This window comes from Cyprinodon tularosa, unplaced genomic scaffold (genome assembly GCF_016077235.1).
Source record: "Cyprinodon tularosa strain WSP-4 unplaced genomic scaffold, ASM1607723v1 ctg236, whole genome shotgun sequence".
Lineage (NCBI taxonomy): Eukaryota > Metazoa > Chordata > Actinopteri > Cyprinodontiformes > Cyprinodontidae > Cyprinodon > Cyprinodon tularosa.
The window spans coordinates 156,009-178,017 of NW_024038883.1; the positions used below are offsets into that span (position 1 = coordinate 156,009).

Below are 22,009 nucleotides of genomic sequence, written 5' to 3' on the forward strand. Positions count from 1 at the left end.
GAAATTACAGGCAAACAAAACGAATATTAGCATTACACCAGCTAACCATAGCTATTAGATACGTAGACGCCTCATTGGACGCTGTCAGCAGTGAGGCCGATGGGCCTAGAGGGCGGCCATCTTGGATCAGACCACAGGTCAGGCAGCTGCTGTCAGAATGAACAGGAGGCGCCTTAGATCTCATTTTAATCACATGAAAAACGAGTCGGAGAAAATATTACAATAATCTCTGACATGTCGTAACCCCTTAAAAGACCGAAACTAATTTTAAAAGTACCTTTCAGTTAGATTATACAGATTTATTCAGATAAAAATCTATTTAAACTGAACTCCAACTGGATGAGATACATGCAAAGTTATATATTTTGCAATTAAATATGAATCTGATAAACACCAAATATATATTAATATTATTATTCAGTATTAAGTTTTATATCAATATATTATAAGATTACCTTTTACAAATATTATGTAGGTATATTATTAATTTTCAGTATTTTTAAGGATTGCACTTTGATGATGAATATTATGATCTATAGAGGATAATTTGTTGTAATTTGATTTAAAAAAGAGTATATTTTCTGTTAATTTTTATGTATTTTTTGTCATTGTCAAAGTTTTTTGTCAAATCGTAGTGAATGGTAAATTAATGTTGTGTCTAACTAAAGGCTTTTTGTTCCTATAAGTTTGTTTAAACTTCTTTCAAAACAGTTTTTCAACTTTTTTTAATCAATATTTATGCATCTGTGAACATTTGCTCTTTAATCGGCTAATTTGTGTCGTATATAGTATTATGCAAATACATCTCTCTCTCTCTCTCTCTCTCTCTCTCTATATATATATATATGTATATATATATATATATATATAGATATGACAAAAAATAGATTAAAAATTTATATTAAATTAATAATAAAACAATGTTTTAAATTTGGCTATAGATCATAATACTCATTATGCAAGAGCAATCCTTTAAAAACACTGAATAATAATTATAATAATAATAATATATATTTTGTGTTTATCAGATTAATATTTAATTGCAAAATATATAACTTTGCATGTATCTCATCCAGTTGGAGTTCAGTTTAAATAGATTTTTATCTGAATAAATCTGTGTAATCTAACTGAAAGGTACTTTAAAAATTGTTTCGGTCTTTTAAGGGGTTACGACATGTCAGAGATTATTGTAATATTTTCTCCGACTCGTTTTTCATGTGATTAAAATGAGATCTAAGGCGCCTCCTGTTCATTCTGACAGCAGCTGTCTGACCTGTGGTCTGATCCAAGATGGCCGCTCACGAGGCACGTCGGCCTCTCTGACAACAATGACGCGTCTACATATATAATGTCTATGCAGCTAACCACCAGCTAACGTTTCAATACCATTTGAATAACTATTTGAAATTATAGAACTAATAAAATATCAGCATGAAAGTTACTTTAGGATTTTAGAGCAGCTACAGCCTCAGGAACAGCAGCTAACCGCTATTAGCTTTAGAAACGCCCTTCTGGATATTAGAAATCAGCAGCCAACAGTAAATAATTGAACATAACTGGATTATTAAAGACAACCTAAATAATGAAATAACTTTGGCTTTGGAAGAAGAAGATGAATTTTGAGAACAAGGGAAGAAAGAAACTAGCATAGCTAGCACAAACTAGCACACTTTAGCCATCTATCATATCTTAGGTTTAAAAAGAAGAACGGGGCCCTAAATGAAAATTTTTAAAGTGTTTAATAGAATCTAAAAAATAATGGTCACTCCAAAGATAAAAGACAATTACCTGTTATTAGCATTGGTGGCAATTTAGTCCACAAATGTTCCTGCAAACCTTAAAATAAGTTTTAGATTTTATAAAGCACATAAGGACAGCACAAAAAATGGAAAATATAAAAAAGGAGATTTCTTCTTCTTCATGTTAAACATTTGAAAACAAATATTTACTTTAATGAATTGTGGTCATTTGCATGATTGGATTCATCCGTAGAGCTGAACCCTTGACTTAAACTCCTGATTTAGATTTTCTCAGGTCCGGTAATTTAATCATTTCCTGTAGCGTAGCTGTTGGATGTGCTGGTTAGCAGTTGAATTAGCGCTTTAGTTGTAGCCCTAAGCGCAGTGAGAGAGACTGAGCTTCAGCAGTCCCTCTGTGTGCATCTTGTAGAGGAGTTTGAACTCAGCCGGCAGCTGATGGGACTCCTGCCATTTGGTGGTGAACTTGGTGCCCTTCTTGTCGTAGTAGTGGTACGGTAGCTCCTTCCCAGTGTTGGGATCCCAGCCGAAGGGCCAGAATCCGTACAGATGAATTTGATCGCACATGGACGATGCCAGCGTGTACATCAGGATCCCAGTGCTCAGGCGCTTCGGAGACAACTGCTTGGTTTTCCAGTAACTGGAGAGAAAAGAACAGGAAGAGAATTACTTTCTCTCCAATAAAGCGGAATTAAGACAGGCTGGTTTAATGAAACAAGAGAAGATCTGACACCACTGTTGCTGGAAGCATCTTGCTAACCAGTTAGCAGCTTAGTGCTAGCAGGTTCCCAATGGGAAATTCCATTGGGACCAAGTAGCACTAAATTGAAACGACGCTGTCAAGGAACGCTATGGACAGCGGAAACATGCAAGAGGAGGAGAGTTTAGTGTCGGAGGTCGTGGATGAGTCTCCTCCGTCATCCATTTTTTATTTAGAGGAGGAAAGCGGGGACGAAGATGTTGTGGAAGAGGACGCCAGGGCGGCAGAAGCTTGGTTTGGTGTAGAAGGCTTCCAGCCGTACATGTTTGAGCCCTTGCCTCGCAACGCTGCCAGTTCTGTTAGCTCTACGCCTGCCGAAGACACAGACGTCCATCCCCGTGAACACTGGGACGCAACTCAATGGGAAAGGAAGGGATTCTGGTTTCAACCGTTGCGTATATTAGCTGCGACACATGAATCAAGATGCTATGACTGAAAAAAATTGATTGACAGATGAGTGTTGATATATGATTGGCCGAATTTAGGTGTTTAGGCTGACGTAGAACTAACAGGCCTGCAGAAGATAACGGAAAAAACACAGATTTTAAGACAGGATTTTTTGTTTTTTTGGATATTTTCTTAATTTTGGGACAATATGGTCTGATAAAGAGTACATTTATATACATGTTTAAGCCAGAATAATCTAAATATGATTTCCCTACAACTTTGAAACAGCCTGAATTCAGAGCAGTTCTTAGTTCTGGCGAAGCTACTGGGGTTTGCTGACGGTTTCAGAATAGGACTTACGTTGGCTCTACCTTTCTTAAATCTCATCCAATATACTCAGGTTATCCTGAGCTATAGTTATAGCATATATAGCTAACTATAGCATATAGTTCTGCTGCTATAGGCTTAGACTGCTGGAGGACATAGTTACCCCTTTTTCATCATTCTGCTTCATTCTATCTCTATTCTCCCACTCTGCAGAATCTGTTAGTTCAATCTCTAACGTTCTGCTCTCTCTGCTTTTTCTCATAGTAGCTTCATCTGGTCTGTTCCTGTTTGGCTGTGACTCCATCCTGGAGAGAAATATCAGCTGTGCTGCTGCCATCAACACCTTTGTTTCTAGATGCTGGAGCTTGGCCTATTTTCCAGTGTAGTCCTGTTTCTCTGACTGTGACTAACTGGATGTGCTCTCTTCATCCTCTGACATGGGAGCTGGCTCGGAGCTCGTCTGCCTGGCTGTGTGTTTCCTGGACGGGGCCGCCTGTGGAGCTGGTTGACAGTTGCCTTTTGTATCTATGCTTCTTTTTCTATGTCTGCTTCTGTCTCCTTGAACCCCAGTGGGCCTCAGCAGATGGCCGCTCACACTGAGCCTGGTTCTGCTGGAGGTTTCTTCCTGTTCAAAGGGAGTTTTTCCTCTCCACTGTCGCTACAAGCATGCTTAGTGTGAGGGATTGCTGAAGAGTCAATGAGTCGATGCAATCAGCTGGTTTTCCTTAGATAGAAAACTTTGAATCAATCTGACTGGATGATCTGGTGGAATTATCTCTATAACGTACTTTGAGATGAGCTGTGTTCAGAATTGTCTCTATAGAAATAAACTGAATAGAAGTTAACTGTAATTCAATCATTTCTCCAGACGTCTGAGAACCCAGATATTCCGGATCCTTCTTAGCTTTAATAAATCCAGATACTTTAGCGGTATTTTTTTATTTGTTTTCTTTCCTGGTCATAAAAATGTTCTCTTTGTAATTATTTTGCAGATGAGTATTTGTTTGCTTATTAATGGAAGAATTCTTTGCTAATTTGCATAACAGATAAATCCTGATAAATACACAGGAATCTCCTCCTCTCTGATGATACGTCACAGAAATTGCTCCCAGGAAAGGAAGCTTTCATTTCATCAGATCGATGTTTATGGAGTTATGAGACCGATTGTTTTGATTATAGAAATCAATCCGCTTGAAACCAAAATGCATTTGTTAAACTGCAGTAAATAAAAGCAAATCCACTCCGATCAGCAAAGCGTGGACGCGTTAAAAGAAAAACAGGCTCCTTTCCTCCATTCCCGGTGTTCCCATAATGCGGCTTTGAAGGCACCACAGAGGGGGAGACACTCCAAACTGTCCTGGACAAAAGCGTCTCCAGGAGACCTGAAGCTGCAGAGAACATGGTCATTCTTCCACTGCAGCGAGATTTAATGGGATTGCTGAAGATTAGCTCATTCTTACCAGCAGCCTACTTAGCTGCCACACCATTAAGCAGCACACTAAATCCCTTCCCTCACTGTTACAGCTGCCTTTCACTCCCGCCGTTAAATAGCTGTTTCCTCATAATCCAGCTTTGAGGCCAAATTTCCTCTCTGCTGTAAAAACATAGCGTGAAGCTCCTGAACAACAAAAGCGTGCGTTCGCTCCTGGAAATGACTAGAAACAGGACTGGGACACGATGAGGGAAGGGAGCGAATGCTGTGAGGCAAAAGAACTGGCTGAGTCTTTATATAACTCCAGTACTAGGAAAAAAGTACTCACACCCTCTGAGGTGTTAAACACATAATCCTGGAATAATAGCGGATGCTACTGCAGCTGTTGGTGAGACGTATCCTGTTCACTTCCTGTTTTGACTGCTGAGCTGCGTTGTTTTTCTGAATTAAGATCTTTTTTTCTGTGATATCTCTGTATCTAATAACTCTAACCTCCAAGAAGCTATTTAAAACATAGCGCCTTCTGCTGAAGCACTTTTGGCTTTCACACAAATTTAGTTCCGGTAGTAAGTCCAAAAAAGTACAAAATAAAACAATCCACTGGACTTTATTTCCAAGTTTGAAGACGTTTCTCTTCCCATCAGGAAAGTTTTTTAAATTCAAAATGCCAGGAATAACGTTGAGTTCCCGGTTTATCCAGCAGCCCAACAAAGCCTGGTTTAAGTTGATGTTCAACTTAATCAACTCAACTGTTGCATTGTAGGTTTTTAAAATCTAAAATCTGAAGGCCTTGTTTCCCTCCCCCAGCAGTATGTCGCAGTGAGATTGTCGCAGATATTTTTTGATTTATGCCCAATATTGAAGCGTGGTTTCCGCTATGTTATTCCATGCCACAACGCCAGAGGGCCAATCAGGAACTAGCTGTGGGTCTAGATACGGCCGAGGCGGTGAGGAAGTTTGGGCAAGTTTGTGCGACAACGGAGGGACATGAGGGCCAAAAAGAGCGGAGATCCAGGTGGAAAAAGGGTCCCAGCGTTCTCGCGCACCTCGCTCTGCTAGCTCCATCTTCACCAGTCGTTTTCCACAATGGCGGTCAGACAAACAAAACAAGCCGGTAAGGAACCAAACAGGAAATACGGATAGAATAGAGCGGATGTAGATTTGACCAATCAGAGGCCTCCTGTCTGCGCTCACCTACAATTGTGGAGAGGTGCAGCAGGTCGTCTGCGTTCACTGCGATGCAGACGACCTGGTTTCTGAGCATAAATCAACCTAATTGTGAACATTCTGGTCCTCCAAAGAACGTCCTTTGTCTATAAGCTGTAGATGTACTAAGAATCTTCACCAGCATCCTGGTAGTAAGGAGTAGCTAGCCTAGGCTAGCGCTACCTTAGCATCGCTATGGTTTCTCTCTCTCCCTCCCTTGACTCTTTTCCAACTCTTCCTTCTTCCTCTCCTCTCTCTGTATCAGATGTTCAGTTATTCCTCTGCCTCCTGTAGTGATAATGGGATGTGTAATAAGTGTAGTATTTTAGTAGCTTTGGAGGCGAGGGTGTCAGAGTTAGAATCCAGGCTTCAGGCTGTTGAACATCCAGGAGGTAAAGTAGGCCCCCCACGTAGCTGTTGTAGAGTTGATAAGGAAGCTGAGACTCTTGCAAGAGAATGTTCAAATTTATCTAACGTCCTCAGAAGGAGAGATAGAGCTCTGGCTGGGCAAAGCTCAGTACATACTTTTATACAGCAACTTCCAATACACACACACTCCCTGGGAACTATCCCACCCCTGCATATAAAAAACTTTCTCACACACGAACATTTGGAGGAAAAAAGCTTGAGTTCATCAAGGCCGTTCCTTGATGGTAGGTTCATATATCTTTCACTGGCCAGATAGATCTCCTAATAACAGCAGTCCTACCCTTCCTGCCTTGAAGGAGGCTGCGACTCATTCTTATCTCTTATGAGCTTCATTTGGAGCCTGTGAGGCTAAGAACAGACCAATTTCTAACCAATTTTCCCCACTCAGTGATGCACCCATTGATTGCTTGGCCACTGACTGGACCGGCCCTCACCAGAGAAACATGAGCCACCCGTCCTCAGCCGGAAGAGGGGGGCGGGGACCGGTAAGGCAGGACGCAGGTGTCCAGGCTACCATCACCGGGTCGCTGCTTCCCTCGCTGGCTTCCTGTTTTGACTACGTGCTGCACTAACCTGACTCCACCAGATGGATTTGCTCCGCATATCCATCTGGAAACCTTCCGTTGAAGTAATTTTGGGAAGGGGTGAAAATGCTGGTTAGCTGATTGGCCTATGTTGGTGATAGACGGGCCAAATAAACCAATCAGATCAACGAAGCATATGATGTACTAACAGAGCGACGACGAAGAGGAGCCAATTGATAGATCAAACTCTTGCTGAAACCAGTCGGGAGAAGAGCAAAATCATCTTTTCCTCTGAGAAAAGCCTCCAGAGCAGTGTTTTGCTCTTCTTTCAGTGAAGAAATACTCTGTAATTCCCATAAAACTTGCTCGGTAGCCACGCTAACGCTAGTTAGCCGCCATGTTCTTTAAACTGAACTGTCGCGCTTCTCGTTGCGTCACACCTCAACCCGCCTCAAAGCCAACGCTGATTGGACGTTCGTTTGGTGAACGGCTCCAAATTTTCTTTAACGGAGAGTCTCCAGACTGATCTGCGAGTGAAACCTTGAAAGCTCGCGAGATCAGGATGGTCTCACGAGGCTAGTGCTGCACTGTAGTCCATTAATAACTACAGTTTTCTGACAGTTTGAACTGAAAAATCTTCCTGGATGGAAGAGAAACGTCTTCAAACTTGGAAATAATCACTGTTTTTTCTGCTTACTTGTTGATGTATTGCATGATGTTTCCAGGCCAAGCCAACTGGACCTTCAGCTGGCCCCGATGTTCCACGAAGAAGTCGACCAGCGTCCTGGTCACCGTGGCTGATGTATGGAAGAAAAACGCTGGGATCCAGAGGATGGCTCTGTCCAGCTTCTTCAGGCTCAGGAAGAAGTTGTTCCTGTCCTGAACAGTCAGCAGGTTGTTGTAGTATTTCTCCAGGATGCTGGGGTTAAAGGTTGTCATGTTGGTCCGACGCCCAACGTCCTTCTTAAAAATCTCTGTTGGAGCAAAGTTGCATCGGAAAACAAAGTCATATTTCTCTATCTGGGCGCCGCAGCGCGAGCCGGTGAGGATGCCGCTGTTTCCCACCACGGCGCAGACGTTGTACTGCTTGTTTAGGATGGGGGAGACCTCTGGGAGGAGCGATCGGAAGTTCTCGCCGATGGAGTAGACGTACTTGTGGCTGGAGTAGTCGAAGTGCATCAGCTGTCCGACTCTGACGGAGTCTCGGGTCAGCGTGAAGTTACGGGGGATGTCGATGTACTGAGAAATCTCCGTCCTGTAAGACACGGCAGCAGCTTTATTAGAAGCTTTCAACTGATGGATTTCTCTTCCCTGCTGCAAATGCATCAAAACCAATGAATATAAATGATGGCGGAGGGGTGCAAACTGCAAACTAGGGCTGCAATTAAAGATTATTTAGCTTTTTTTTTTTTCAATTAGTCGATTAATAATTGGATGACAAAAGGTTCCTTAATGAAAACGTTTTATGGAATCAAATCAGGTGAACTTGAGTTCTGGATAATGGAGCAGGTTGACAGACAAAAACGTTTTTTGACAATTATTTCAATAATCGATTAATCTGATTGATTGTTCCAGCCCTAGTTGCAAACTTTACACAAATAAGATCAGCTGCAAACTGGATCCATTAAACTGAACTGGTCCAGACCACTTTAGGGAAAAGACCATTAACTCCAACAGGAGCAGACCTTCGATGCGACGTAAACTAGACGCTCAGACAGAGGAAATATTAAGATAAATTTACCTTTTGGACGAGCATCTTGCTTAGAGGATCATCTAAATAAGTGGTGACCTGCCTCCTATCAGGGCCTGATGGGAGAATTTCTATTTTCATTTTCTCAGAGTTATTTCATTGTCTGCTGTATGTTTGTTGTTTATGACATCACTGTGTAGTAAAAGAGAAGTTAGTTCACCTCTGTTTCAGCAGAACAGGCTTAGATCACTCTGTCTTTTCTCATCCTTTGTTAACTGGTTTTAGTCATATGAGATTTTTATTCCATTTACAAAATGCCTTGGCTTAAAATGTAATTTTTTTCTGGAGAAAAAAAATCTATTTTTAAAGGAAAAGTCGCTCATATTCAGAATTCAAACTTCTGAAAGTTCTTTAAATCTGAAATGATTCCATCCTGTTCAATAAATGATCAGTGTTTTTAATTCAGAGTCATTTTCATGTGAATGTGCTTTACTGGAGGCATCCATGTTTGTCAAAGAACACTACTGCCACCTACTGGTTAGTGACATTGTCACGGTGCGGTATCGGCTGTTGATCAAGTCCCAGTGCTGTATCTGGTGTTTGTCACAACGCGCTATTATCCAAGTCATCTTGAAAACATTCTTCTTCCAAATGTTGGCTACATATTACGGGTTTTTTCTCTGGCCAGAAGTTCGATGGCAAATCCTCCCTCTTCAAGTTGGCGATCCAACGACCAACCCGTCCGTGGAGGATCAGGAATCAGAAAGGTGGAATAACTCTTTTTTTCACTTTTACCCGATGTATTCCAGCATCCAGCTGCCATGCACGTGGGCATTGTCAGTTTCACTATAGCTCTGGTGAATTTCAATGGTGAAGTCCTCTGGAAATCTTCAATAATTGTTGTTGATTGCAGATGTGTCTAGTAGTTCCCATTGATTTAGCTTGTAAAGCGGGGAGAATGGCGCTAGGCTTACCGCACCGTGATGTCACTCAGTGACTCAGTGATAGTGACGAAAATTATTGCTTTTTTACTGATTAACGCTAAATTCATTAAATCACCGCAAACGTATTAGTTTTAGGTATAAATAATGATTCATTGGTTATGTCTTGCTCACCGGACTTTTCCTTTAAGTGAACTGTGCTCTCTTCATCCTCTGACATGGGAGCTGGCTCGGAGCTCGTCTGCCTGGCTGTGTTTCTCCTGGACGGGGCCGCCTGTGGATCTGGTTGACAGTTGCCTTTTGTATCTATGCTTCTTTTTCTATGTCTGCTTCTGTCTCCTTGAACCCCAGTGGGCCTCAGCAGATGGCCGCTCACACTGAGCCTGGTTCTGCTGGAGGTTTCTTCCTGTTCAAAGGGAGTTTTTCCTCTCCACTGTCGCTACAAGCATGCTTAGTGTGAGGGATTGCTGAAGAGTCAATGAGTCGATGCAATCAGCTGGTTTTCCTTAGATAGAAAACTTTGAATCAATCTGACTGGATGATCTGGTGAACTGGAAAGTGAACTGAGATGACATGATGTGAATTGGAGCTATAGAAATAAACTGAATAGAATTTAATTCTTCATCTGTAGCACTTCAGAAGCGTTCTGTTCATCAATCTGAGGCCATTTTGCTAAAAACTGGTTAGACTGCGTGCGGCTTCGGTGTCGGTGTTGCCATACCTGAGTTGCGTGAAAGCGCTGCTGTTGTATCTCCATTTGGAGGAGTTCTGCAGGTCTTCGTTCAGAGCGTTGGTCAGAGGAGTGAAGTCTGGATCCAGATACTTCATGGCCAGCTGGGAGCTGCAGAGCAACAAACTGCATCAGGAACCTCATTCTCTCCACATCAATCGCTTCTCAGAAGCATTTTAGATCCTTTAGATTCTCTTCAAATAGATTATTTTTCATCTGAAAATATTTAGCACCTTCATATGTTGATTAAAAACAGTTAAATTAGGACAAATCTGAGCCATAATCAGACAGGTTTAAAGGTTTCAATCAGAAAAGATGGTCCAATTGTTAGTTATATCTCTGCTAACTCGGAACGGTTTTAATTTTTTCAAAATGGCTCCAAATTAACCCATAAAACACAAACTTCTGTCATTTAACAAACAGTAATAAGCTGGAAAATGTTTATCTGCCTCTGGGTCAAACAATTTCTCTTCTCCCAGTTAAATCAAATGTTACCATCATAAAACCAGTCTGATTATGTGCTTATAAGAAGCAAACTGACATCAGAACTAAGAGTAAAAAGCTAACTTTCAGTTAGCATAAAGCGCTAAAATGCGCTAAAAAGGACTCCAACAATTTGCCGTTTAAATTTTTGAAATCATTCTTTTGCTTTAGAGAACCAGATGCTTTCAAACCGGTTTCATTTACACCATCAGCTCAGTGTAAATGCAGACTTCTGGTCTCTTTTCTCTATGAGAAACATTCCTTTTTATTCAAAGCGCAAATCAATTCAAACTTATGCTCAGCAGTTAGCATGAAGCCAAAGTGTTGCAGCAAAACAGCTCATCTCATTTACAGTCTTACGACCAAATGTTTAACAAAATATTACTCATTTGGATTTCTTTATTAATCCTGATCCTGTTTTTATGCTCTCTATATTACGACAGAGTATGAAGGACATTTTGAAAACAAAGTTGTAAAATTACGAGAATAAAGTCATAACATTTTGAAAATAAGGTCATAAAATTACGAGAATAAAGTTGTAACATTACAAGAATAAAGTCGCAACGAGACTATTCATAAAGTTACAAGAATAGTCATAAAATTGCGAGAACAAAGTCAGAAAATTAGGAGAATAGTCATAACATTTTGAAAATAAAGTAATAAAATTACGAGAATTAAGTCGTAAAAATTACAAGAATAAAGTCGCAACGAGACTATTCATAAAGTTACAAGAATAGTCATAAAATTGCGAGAACAAAGTCAGAAAATTAGGAGAATAGTCATAACATTTTGAAAATAAAGTAATAAAATTACGAAAATAAAGTCGTAACGTTACAAGAATAAAGTTTCAACGAGACTATTCATAAAATTATGAGAATAAAGTCGTAAAATTACGAAAATAAATTCGCAACGAGAATAGTCATAAAATTACGAAAATAAAGTCATGACATTTTGAAAACAAAGTTGTAAAATTACGAGAATAAAGTTGTAACATTACAAGAATGAAGTCGCAACGAGACTATTCATAAAATTACAACAGTCATAACATTTTGAAAATAAAGTAAAAAAATAACGAGAATAAAGTCGTAAAAATTACAAGAATAAAGTCGCAACGAGACTATTCATAAAGTTACAAGAATAGTCATAAAATTGCGAGAACAAAGTCAGAAAATTAGGAGAATAGTCATAACATTTTGAAAATAAAGTAATAAAATTACGAAAATAAAGTCGTAACGTTACAAGAATAAAGTTTCAACGAGACTATTCATAAAATTATGAGAATAAAGTCGTAAAATTACGAAAATAAATTCGCAACGAGAATAGTCATAGAATTACGAAAATAAAGTCATGACATTTTGAAAACAAAGTTGTAAAATTACGAGAATAAAGTCATAACATTTTGAAAATAAAGTCATAAACTTACGGAGTAAAGTCGTAAAATTCGTAAAAAGTCCAACAAAATGTAATATTGCTGTTATGTTCTTCAAAAGACAGTTAAAAATGTTAATTTTCAGATTTTATAAGTAGCAGCTTAGCATTTTAGCATCCTGTACATGGATAATTGTATATAGTAGCTTTCTTAAATGTACAAAAACAGTCCCAATCATTAGAAATGTTTGTTCTATTTTTATTTTCAGGGAAAGTAAAAAGTTGAAACACAACCTATATTTATAACTTGTAAACTGTAACTGCTTATCTTCTTTCTTCTTTTCTACATTTTTTAGCTCAGTTAGCTAGGCTAAACATGTTAGCATCTGTGTCTGCACTGGAAAAAGAGAACAAAAATCTGAAATGGTTATTATATTTGGTACGACACAGTATTAGGGCTACACTAGAGATTTTTTTTCTTCTATTTTGAGAATAAACTCGTAAAATTAAGAGAATAAAGTCGTAGGCTAATATTAAGTGAATAAAGTATTGTATTGATACTTCTATCTGACTGGGATATAAGAAAGTAGTCTAAAAAATATAATTGTTTATTGAATTTTAACTGTAATATCTGAAACAGCTATAAAAGTTCAATTTGTCACTTTTGTGGTTTCTGTCGTTTTGTTGCCTTATTTGTTAGCTCAGTTTGCTAGGCTAAACATATTAGCACCCTTGTGGGACCTAAACAAATGTCTAAAATATATAAAAAATTATGTAATCTTAAAATTTCACTTTAAAATAATAATTTAAAAAAGCAACACTACATTTCATTGGTCTAAATTTAAAGTGCACTATTGCTTAATCTGGCAATAAAAATACATTTAAAATTATAAATCATGTTCATAATGTACAAATCAATGTAGGCAGCTTTATATGACTTCATAGTTAGTAGTTTCAAATATAAATTTTTCAAGTCATTTGGTTTGAAAAGTTGAAAAAAATCTTGTTTAAAACTGAGATGAAACTGTCAATAAAACATAAAGACTATTTTAATCTTAAATGTTATAGCTTTAGCCTGAATGTTTCAAACAATAAAACTATGTAAATTTAAAAACTGCTATAAAAACTCCTGTTAGGCAATAAAAAAGTTTAAACTTTTCCAATAAACCCAAGGGTGCTAAATAAATATAACCTTACATGCAATAATAAAAAAAAACATACTTGGGATTTTTTCATGACCAATTATAGTTGCTGCTTATAATGTATAAACAGGATGTTGGGAACTGGATGTTTTGAGTTCCTCATGTTGGCAAACAGGCTGGTTCAGCCAAAGAGAAGCGCTGCTGAATCAGAAACAGCATGAGATTTGGCCACAAACAAAGAGTGTTTCCGTTTATATCTTTTATTTGGCTTTTTTTTTTTCTTTAATACAATAAAAACAACTCTGACACAGTTCTGTGTTTGAAAGTCCTCCTTCAAAATGTCAGTTTTCCAAATAAATGTGATTCTGAATCTCTGTCCTTTCATGCTGTTCCTAAATCAGCATCTTTCACTCAACTTTGCTTCGTCTCATTTGTGACACAAAGTTGTTACAGTCGGCTGCTGGACGGCAAAACAGACCAGAAGCAAAAGTCTTAGAGGAAGGAATCAGACAGACAGACAGAGTGAGTGAGACAGACAGACAGACAGAGTGAGACAGACAGAGACAGAGTGAGACAGGCAGGCAGACAGGGTGAAACAGACAGACAGACAGAGTGAGACAGACAGACAGACACACAGACAGACACATAGACAGACAGGGACAGGCAAACAGACAGTAGCAGACAGACGGGCAGACAGAGAGACAGACAGAAGCAGACAGACAGAGTGAGACAGACAGACAGACAGAGTGAGACAGGGAGACAGACAGAGTGAGACAGGGAGACAGACAGACAGACAGAGGGACAGACAGACAGAGTGAGACAGGGAGACAGACAGAGTGAGACAGGTAGACAGACAGACAGACAGACAGACAGACACAGAGACAGACAGAAGCAGACAGACAGGGAGACAGAGTGAGACAGGTAGACAGACAGACAGACAGGCAGACAGAGAGACAGACAGACAGACAGACAGAGAGACAGACAGGCAGACAGACAGAAGCAGACAGACAGAGTGAGACAGGGAGACAGACAGAGTGAGACAGGTAGACAGACAGGCAGAAAGACAGGCAGAAACAGACAGACAGACGGACGGACAGAGGAATTGGGAGGTCCTGGTCATTACAGGAAGTATAACTCTGTATTCACCTCAGGTCAGGTTTTCGAGGTGGCCTCTCGCTGCAGCAGAGATGATAGAAAACAGCATAAACAGCATCTTACTTCTTATCTACGTTATTAAACCGAAACCGAGTTTTAAAAAAAGACATTTGGTTCAGAGGAACTAATTCAACACACAAACGCTGCATGCAGTTAGAGAAGAAATAAAATGAAACGCTCTTAGTGTGACTGAATGGAGCTCCAGCTTTACAGACACCTGTTCAGTTCCACAGAAAGATGTCTTTACATCAGCAGAGGTCTGATGAGGTCAGAGCACAAAGTATTCACACCCCTTTTCTACAATGAATTAATAATTTATTATACATTTACTGAAGACTGACTTGTTTCTCTGCTGCAGGAACAGAGAAACAATTTCGAATACATCTAAAAAGGTTAAAAAAATTATTTTTTGATAAACTCAGAGGTTCGCCAGCACTGGAGAAGGTCAAATGTGTTCAATAAGATCCAATCTTAAAGCAAAGCAAATGATACGAATGTCACCAATTTGTCTGTGATCCCGGTCATGTTCTCCTCACCGTGAAGCTTTGCCAGTTCCTTGTCCAACTTCCTGTAGACAGCTAACGGTAGACAGCTAACGATAGACAGCTTAACGATAGACAGCTAACGATAGACAGCTAACGATAGACAGCTAACGATGGACAGCTAACGACAGACAGCTTAACGATAGACAGCTAACGATAGACAGCTAACGATGAACAGGTAACGATAGACAGCTAACGATGGACAGGTAATGATAGAAAGCTAACGATAGACAGCTTAACGATAGACAGCTAACGGTAGACAGCTAACGATAGACAGCTAACGATGGACAGCTAACGACAGACAGCTTAACGATAGACAGCTAACGATGGACAGGTAATGATAGAAAGCTAACGATAGACAGCTAACAATTGACAGCTAATGACAGACAGCTAACGGTAGACAGGTAACGTAGACAGCTAACGATAGACAGGTAACGTAGACAGCTAACAATAGACAGCTAACGATAGACAGCTAACGGTTGACAGCTAAAGGTAAACAGCTAACGGTAGACAGCTAACGACAGACAGCTAATGATAGACAGGTAACGGTAGACAGGTAACGTAGACAGCTAACAATAGACAGCTAAAAATAGACAGCTAACGATAGACAGCTAACGGTTGACAGCTAAAGGTAAACAGCTAACGGTAGACAGCTAACGACAGACAGCTAACGATAGACAGGTAACGGTAGACAGGTAACGTAGACAGCTAACAATAGACAGCTAACAATAGACAGGTAATGGTAGACAGCTAACAATAGACAGCTTAACGATAGACAGCTAACGGTAGACGGGTAACGTAGACAGCTAACAATAGACAGCTAACAATAGACAGATAACGATAGACAGCTAACGGTTGACAGCTAAAGGTAAACAGCTAACGGTAGACAGCTAACGACAGACAGCTAACGATAGACGGGTAACGGTAGACAGGTAACGTAGACAGCTAACAATAGACAGCTTACAATAGACAGGTAATGGTAGACAGCTAACAATAGACAGCTTAACGATAGACAGCTAACGGTAGACAGCTTAAGGTAAACAGCTAATGGTAGACAGCTAACGACAGACAGCTAACGGTAGACAGCTAATGACAGACAGCTAATGATAGACAGCTAACTAAAGACAGCTAACGGCAGACAGCTAACGATAGACAGCTAACGATAGACAGCTAATAGTAGACAGCTAACGACAGACAGCTAACAATAGACAGCTAACAATACACAGCTAACAACAGACATTTTAACATCCAAAATGTCTATCGTTAGCCAAAATGTGAACATTCTGGTCCTCCAAAGTATGTCCATTGTCCATAAGGTGTAGATGTAGCGCAGAGTCTTGTCCAGAGGAGGGAGCTCTTCTGTGTTGGACAGGTTGTTTGGTTTCTCCAATATAAAGATCAGAGCATTCCTCGCTGCACTGAACTGCAGACACCACTCTGGTCTTTGGGACGCACTAGTCTCGGTTTAAGGGTCAGTTTGGTTTGAAATGTTCTGGGATTTTGTGTTTGGAGAAAATCCCCTTGATATTTTCAGAGCCTCCAGCAACATCTGGGATGGAGATATTTGAAAAGATTAAACACAAAAAAATCGCCATCCCATACGATGCTGGAGTCTGAAAAACTCAAGAGGATTGTTTTTTAACTTTTTGGGAACTTCATCTGTTTTTCAGTGTTTAGTCCTGTTACTCTCCTAGACATAGCTATGGGCTCAGCTTTTACTGCAGCCAACTGGGTGTTCGCTCACATTTTCTACATAAACGTCTAAAACATTTCATATATTAACACTCTACTTCTTCTGGTGTCATTCTAACTGTTTTAACCTGAAGTTCCTTTGTAGCAACACCTGCTGATTGACGAGTAAATTGCAGGAATTCCTCTGATCAGCACTTTGGTTTATTTGTCACGTCTCCCCCCATGCCTCTGTATTTAAGCTTACTTGTTCTCTTTATTCTCCTTCGGTTCGTTTTGTTGTTCTTTTCTAAAGCCCATTTCATTTCCTCTGTTGACCTTCTGTTTCTCTGCCTGTTATTTTCACTATATCATCCATTATCTGTTGATTGTTTCTTTTTTTAGTATCAAAACTCTCACCTCTTTGCCCCTGGGTCTTTCTCACAGCAAACCATGACATGTTATGTATCTTTATGATCTGACTGCTGACTTAGCACAGTGAAACATGCTGTATACTCCCACCAGGGGCATCAGTTACTTCCTGTTTTCTTCTTAAGCAGTCAATCTCTCAGGTAATCAATGGTTTAATCAACAAGAAAGCAACATGGAAGTCCGGTTGCCTCAGGAAAACTAGAAATCTCCAACATATAAACACTATCTATCTAATTTGTCTGCACCATCAACACCAAGTCAAATTCCTTGAAAGTTCAAACCTACTTGGCAAAAAACTTGATTCTGATTCTGAAACCTGAGAGGTTTGTCATTGTTTTAGCCTCTGCGGCTCATATTTACATTATGCCAGGTATAACCACAGGTTTTTCCATTTTATGCAACAGACTAACAGAAAGTATTGCATAGTTCAGAACTGAGTAGACATTGGGGTTTTACATCTTTTGAAAGTGTGGAAGGATTTTATATTCATCCCTACCTCTTAGAACCGCATCTCCCTACAGGTCTATTAGGAAACGTCTCTATCAGACACTTTCTTTCTGCTCTTCATCTCAGTGCCAGGGGCGGATTTAGGAAATTTGGGGCCGTAAGCTCCAAATGGAGAGAGAAGACAACACATAGAACAGCCCCATTCTCCAGATAGAGAAATGTTACTAGAATAGACATCCATTATCTGTTCTAGGTTGTGTCCCTCTCTTCTTGTCCCTTTTCTTCTTGTTTTCCTCTCTATGTTTTGTACTCAGCTGACTTTTCATGCTGTCTCTAAAGGAATGGAAGATTTTTTCCAAGCACTAAGCTCACTTAGCTGATTGCTCCTTCCTGTGTTTCCAAAAAGGCCAAAGTAAATAACCCAGTCCTTCTTTTCACTGTAGACAAGCCATGATCTGCTTATCTGTTCTCCATTTTTCATTTGGATGAAATAATAGCTGCATGAATCATGACAGCAGACAAGATAGAGGAGAGCAGGAGGCGGGGTTACCAATCTACTCGCTCTGGAGAGCAGAGTTCGCTGCTTTTAGATGTTGTCTCCAAAGTCTCCAGTAGCAGAAAAAAGTCTCTAGATTTGGCGCTAGGAGCTTTTTAGAAATCAAAGTGCTAGAGGGGTCTGAAAAGTGGCTAAATATAGCGACTAAAGCGCTAAGTTGGCAACACTGCTCTTTGCATGGTTTGTTTTCAAATGGTTTGCTGCTGTCTGTTTGGACCTTTCTGAACATGTGCAGCAAATGGACTGATCCAATATGCTGGACACTTTCAAAAAGCATTGACTTTATCTTGCGACTTTATCGCTTTATCTTTTCATGGCTGGGTTAACTTAAAGACTGTGGTCCCAATGTGTGGACTTTGAAACTTTTACACTTTTGAAAACACTTTTGACCTGGCTTAATCTAACATCAAAGATGCATTCAGAGCAACTCCCCGCCCCCACCTTGGGTCCTCAGATCACCTATCTATCATGCTAATTCCTGAATACAGGCCCCAGCGATTCAGGGCTAAACCAACAGTTTAAGAAATCAGAGTGTGGTGTGAGGGGGCCATGGAGAAACTCCAAAAATGTTTTGAATGCTCTGACTGGAACATGTTCAAAGAAGCAGCAAACTATGATAACAAGATAAATATGGATGATTATACCATGACTGTCTCGGCCTACATCAACAAATACATTTAAGACATCAACACCACAAAGAACATCATCAATGTGATTGGTTCACCATCAATCACATGGTGAAGTTTGCAGACGACACCACGGTGGTGGGCCTCATCAGAGACGACAACAACCAGGACTACAGAGAGGAGGTGGAGCAGTTTACTGATGACATCACCACATCCAAAGCTAGTCTGGAGCTGCATTTCACCTCCTGTTATTAATAGTCTCTAGATAATAATACATTATGACTTCTTCATTTAGTGGAGCAATAATAATAATGAATAATAATGAATGTTTTAAATAAATATAAAACAATCAAACCTCCATCAGAGCAGCGGTCTTTCACAAACGGCTATGCGGTGAGAGGGCTGCTGCAGACGGGATAGGATTAAACATGGTTGCAGCGGTCATCTATACTTCTGATTTTATTTTTTTTTATTATGCACTAAATCAGTAAATGTTCCATATAGTGAAGCTTAAAGTATAGTGATCTTAAAACGTACTTTTATTGAACAACAGCAACAGAAAAGAGAACTTTTGACTTAATCCTCTGAGCTCTGTGAGCGCTAACCTGGAAGCTGCTGCTGCCGCAGTGCATGCTGGGTAAAGAGGGAGGGGCCAGAACAACATCCGGGGACTTTGTTCGTTCTCGGTCTGCTGTTCTAGTGAACTGGAACAGTGCTAGGGCTGAGGATGATGACGTTTCACGAGGACGCAAAGTGCACATAGTGAGAAAGCAAAAAGGTTTAGAGCAAAAAGGGCTGAATAAAAATTCAAATCCCTGCCACACTTTTCAGCTTTTTATTTGTGATTTTTTTTTCGCTGTGTCCTTTCCTGATAGATGTGCAGAGCTTTGATTTGTTCCATCTCAGATAATCCCAATGAAATGCAAAGTATGGTAGCCTGGGTGGGTCAATCTTTTTTTCTGTTTATCAGTTTAATAATTGGAGGATTTTCATAGAAAGGAACAGAATAAAACAAACTGTGAGGGATGATTGAAGACTTTTGCACAGTCTGCACCTGTGAGCATCTGTGAAATGATGAGTCATGTTTGCTTTTCAGAGGAGGCCTCCCCCAGCAGAGAGGCCTCAGCACATCAGAGCAGCGGGCCTGGACTCACCGGAACCCCGTGTGGAACATGTACATCCTGGGCCCCCCGTTGGGTCCGTATCTGGCGGAGCCGGGCAGGAAGTCCTTCTTGATGGAAACGTAGCTGATGAGCGACAGGATGAGCAGCGCCAGGCTGAAGATGATGAGCCCCAGCGCGCTGGCGATGCGCACCATCCTGCCGCGCCGCGGGCAGCCGCTTCCCCGGATCACAGCCTCAGCGAGAGACCGGGAGGCGGCGAGGAAGGCGGGCATCCAGGCGCGCCGCATCAGCGCGCCGCATCAGGGAACCGCGTCTGCGGCGCAGCGAGGACGGAAAGGCGTCTGACAGAGGTTCATGCGGGGGTGGGGGGGGGGGTAGCGTTACCTCACAGATGAAGCTGCGGGGATGCAGGCCGCACAGGAGACTCAGCAGCTTCACGGACGCTCCGAATCTGGAGCCTCATCTGCAGAGGAACAGGCGTGACGCACGCGCGCTCCACGCGTCCTGTAGGATGGAGATGCAGGAGGGGAGGAGGGTTCTCCTCCAGGCATGGCGGCTCAGATTACAGACGGTTACTCATCTTCCTGCAAGGCGCTGAGATCAGGGAGGCAGAGGGAGGATGGATGCTGCTCTTCATCTGCATCCTTCCTCCTCCTCCTCCTGCTGCTGCTCCTCCTGCTGCTCCTGGTTCAGGGTGATTCATTAAAATGGTGTCGCTTTAAGGAGAAGCAGCTCCTGGAAGGTTGTTCTCAGATAAGCATGCAGCAACATGAGGCGGAGCTCAGGCAGAGAGAGAGGAGAGCATCCCAGGATCAGGCAGAGAGCAGAGTCAGCAAGAAAAGGCTGAAATCCACCTGATCACAGAAATACAACCTTTGGCAATTATTATATGTAGAAAAATATTAAAAAATACATATTTGCGTTCTGCTTTTATGTTTTTTAAAAATAAATATACAATCTTCAATTTAACCAACAAATCCAGTGTTTTTTCAACAGCTATAGGCCTAATTAATTTCTCATTCCTTTCATTTTTCACCTTACTAAATGTATGTTATTGTTTTATTATATTTGTATTCATTTGTTATTTGATTTTTATTTTAAAGTCCAAATAGATCCTTCTGTAAACACATAATAAAATCAATGTTTTCTTTTCATTGAGTCTTTAGTTGTGATTCTGCTGAATTTAGAACCTTCTAGATCAGGGATAACGGAGACATTTTAAATTATAATACGTTATTTTAAACCAAATTTAACGCTGAAATAAAATGATGTTTTATGCATGTTATAAACTGAATTTCTAAATAAAAAAATATAATAAAACATTTTTTTTTTTTTTCATTTTTAAATCTAAAGTGTTTTTTTTTTTAAGAAGAGAGCAACAATCACTCAGTTTGGTTTATAGATAATTTCCTGATTCCCATATTTTCTCAAACCCCTGAACTGATGGTTTGTTATTTTCTTTCTTTTTTCTGTCTTAATGTTGGCAGTGGGCTTTAGGCTGCCCTGCAAGGCTTTAAACCTGGGTTTAACCGGAGACTAAGCCATTCTCAAGCACATATCAAGGAGCTCATTTTGAGTCTGGATCCAGATTTATTGTTGATTCTGTTCATGGTGGAGAATCCTGCTTCACAGCAGCAGGTTGAGCCAAACATCCTCTAAATGTGCAGGGTCATCTTTGAGCACGCCATTTCACTTTTCTTTCACCAGTTCACCGCAGTTCTTCCAGCAGTCCACACTTTCTCTGCTCTCTTTTTCTCATGGTCTTCTCCTTCTTTCCCATCGCCCGGCTTGCCACAGGTTTGCCTGCTGTGTCTAAAAGTAGCAGCAGCAGCAACCCAGACTGACAGCTCATTGGCTCATTTGGATCACGTGCAGCCTGGAGCCGGACGCTCCCCAGGGCTTTACCGTATTAACAGGAGAAGAGGAGCAAGTGAAATTAGGCTGCTGCAGAAGGGTTAACTTTAGCCCTGGCTAGACGATGGAGACAAGGTGGACATGTTTCTGGTTCTCTGATGGAGGATTAGACGGTAAATCTTGTCTTAATGAGAACTTCTCAGTCTGCTGGTCCAAACTGCTCTGTTAGCAGAACCAGACCAGGGAGATTGGGTCATTTAGAGGCAGTGCAGTACTGCTAGTAGCCTTTGAGGTGCTAAACCAAGCGGTTCCAGGTCTAGTGCCCCTAGTGGCTAAAGTCATACAGTGTTTCATTTATCTAGGAAGGGAATCAAAGCTACTCAGCGAGTCGCATTAATCTGGCATCTGCCTGAAGGGGGCACCCTTCTT

The 22,009-nt window shown here is 40.6% G+C and overlaps 1 protein-coding gene across 2 annotated transcripts; it reads right to left on the minus strand.

The window, feature by feature from the left end:
- Positions 1-1,974: 1,974 nt before the first annotated feature.
- st8sia3 (ST8 alpha-N-acetyl-neuraminide alpha-2,8-sialyltransferase 3) lies at positions 1,975-20,423 on the minus strand. Of its 2 annotated transcripts, XM_038287132.1 has the most exons (5): positions 19,757-20,423; positions 14,323-14,352; positions 10,175-10,294; positions 7,520-8,077; positions 1,975-2,397 (listed from the first exon to the last, which is right to left on the minus strand). In XM_038287132.1, exons 1-5 carry the CDS (start codon positions 20,011-20,013, stop codon positions 2,115-2,117), a joined length of 1,248 nt encoding a protein of 415 aa, XP_038143060.1. In that variant the 5' UTR covers positions 20,014-20,423; the 3' UTR covers positions 1,975-2,114. The 2 variants fall into 2 exon arrangements, with proteins under 2 accessions (XP_038143060.1, XP_038143061.1); XM_038287133.1 differs by lacking the exon at positions 14,323-14,352 and having other exon boundaries at positions 19,757-20,417.
- Positions 20,424-22,009: the final 1,586 nt, after the last annotated feature.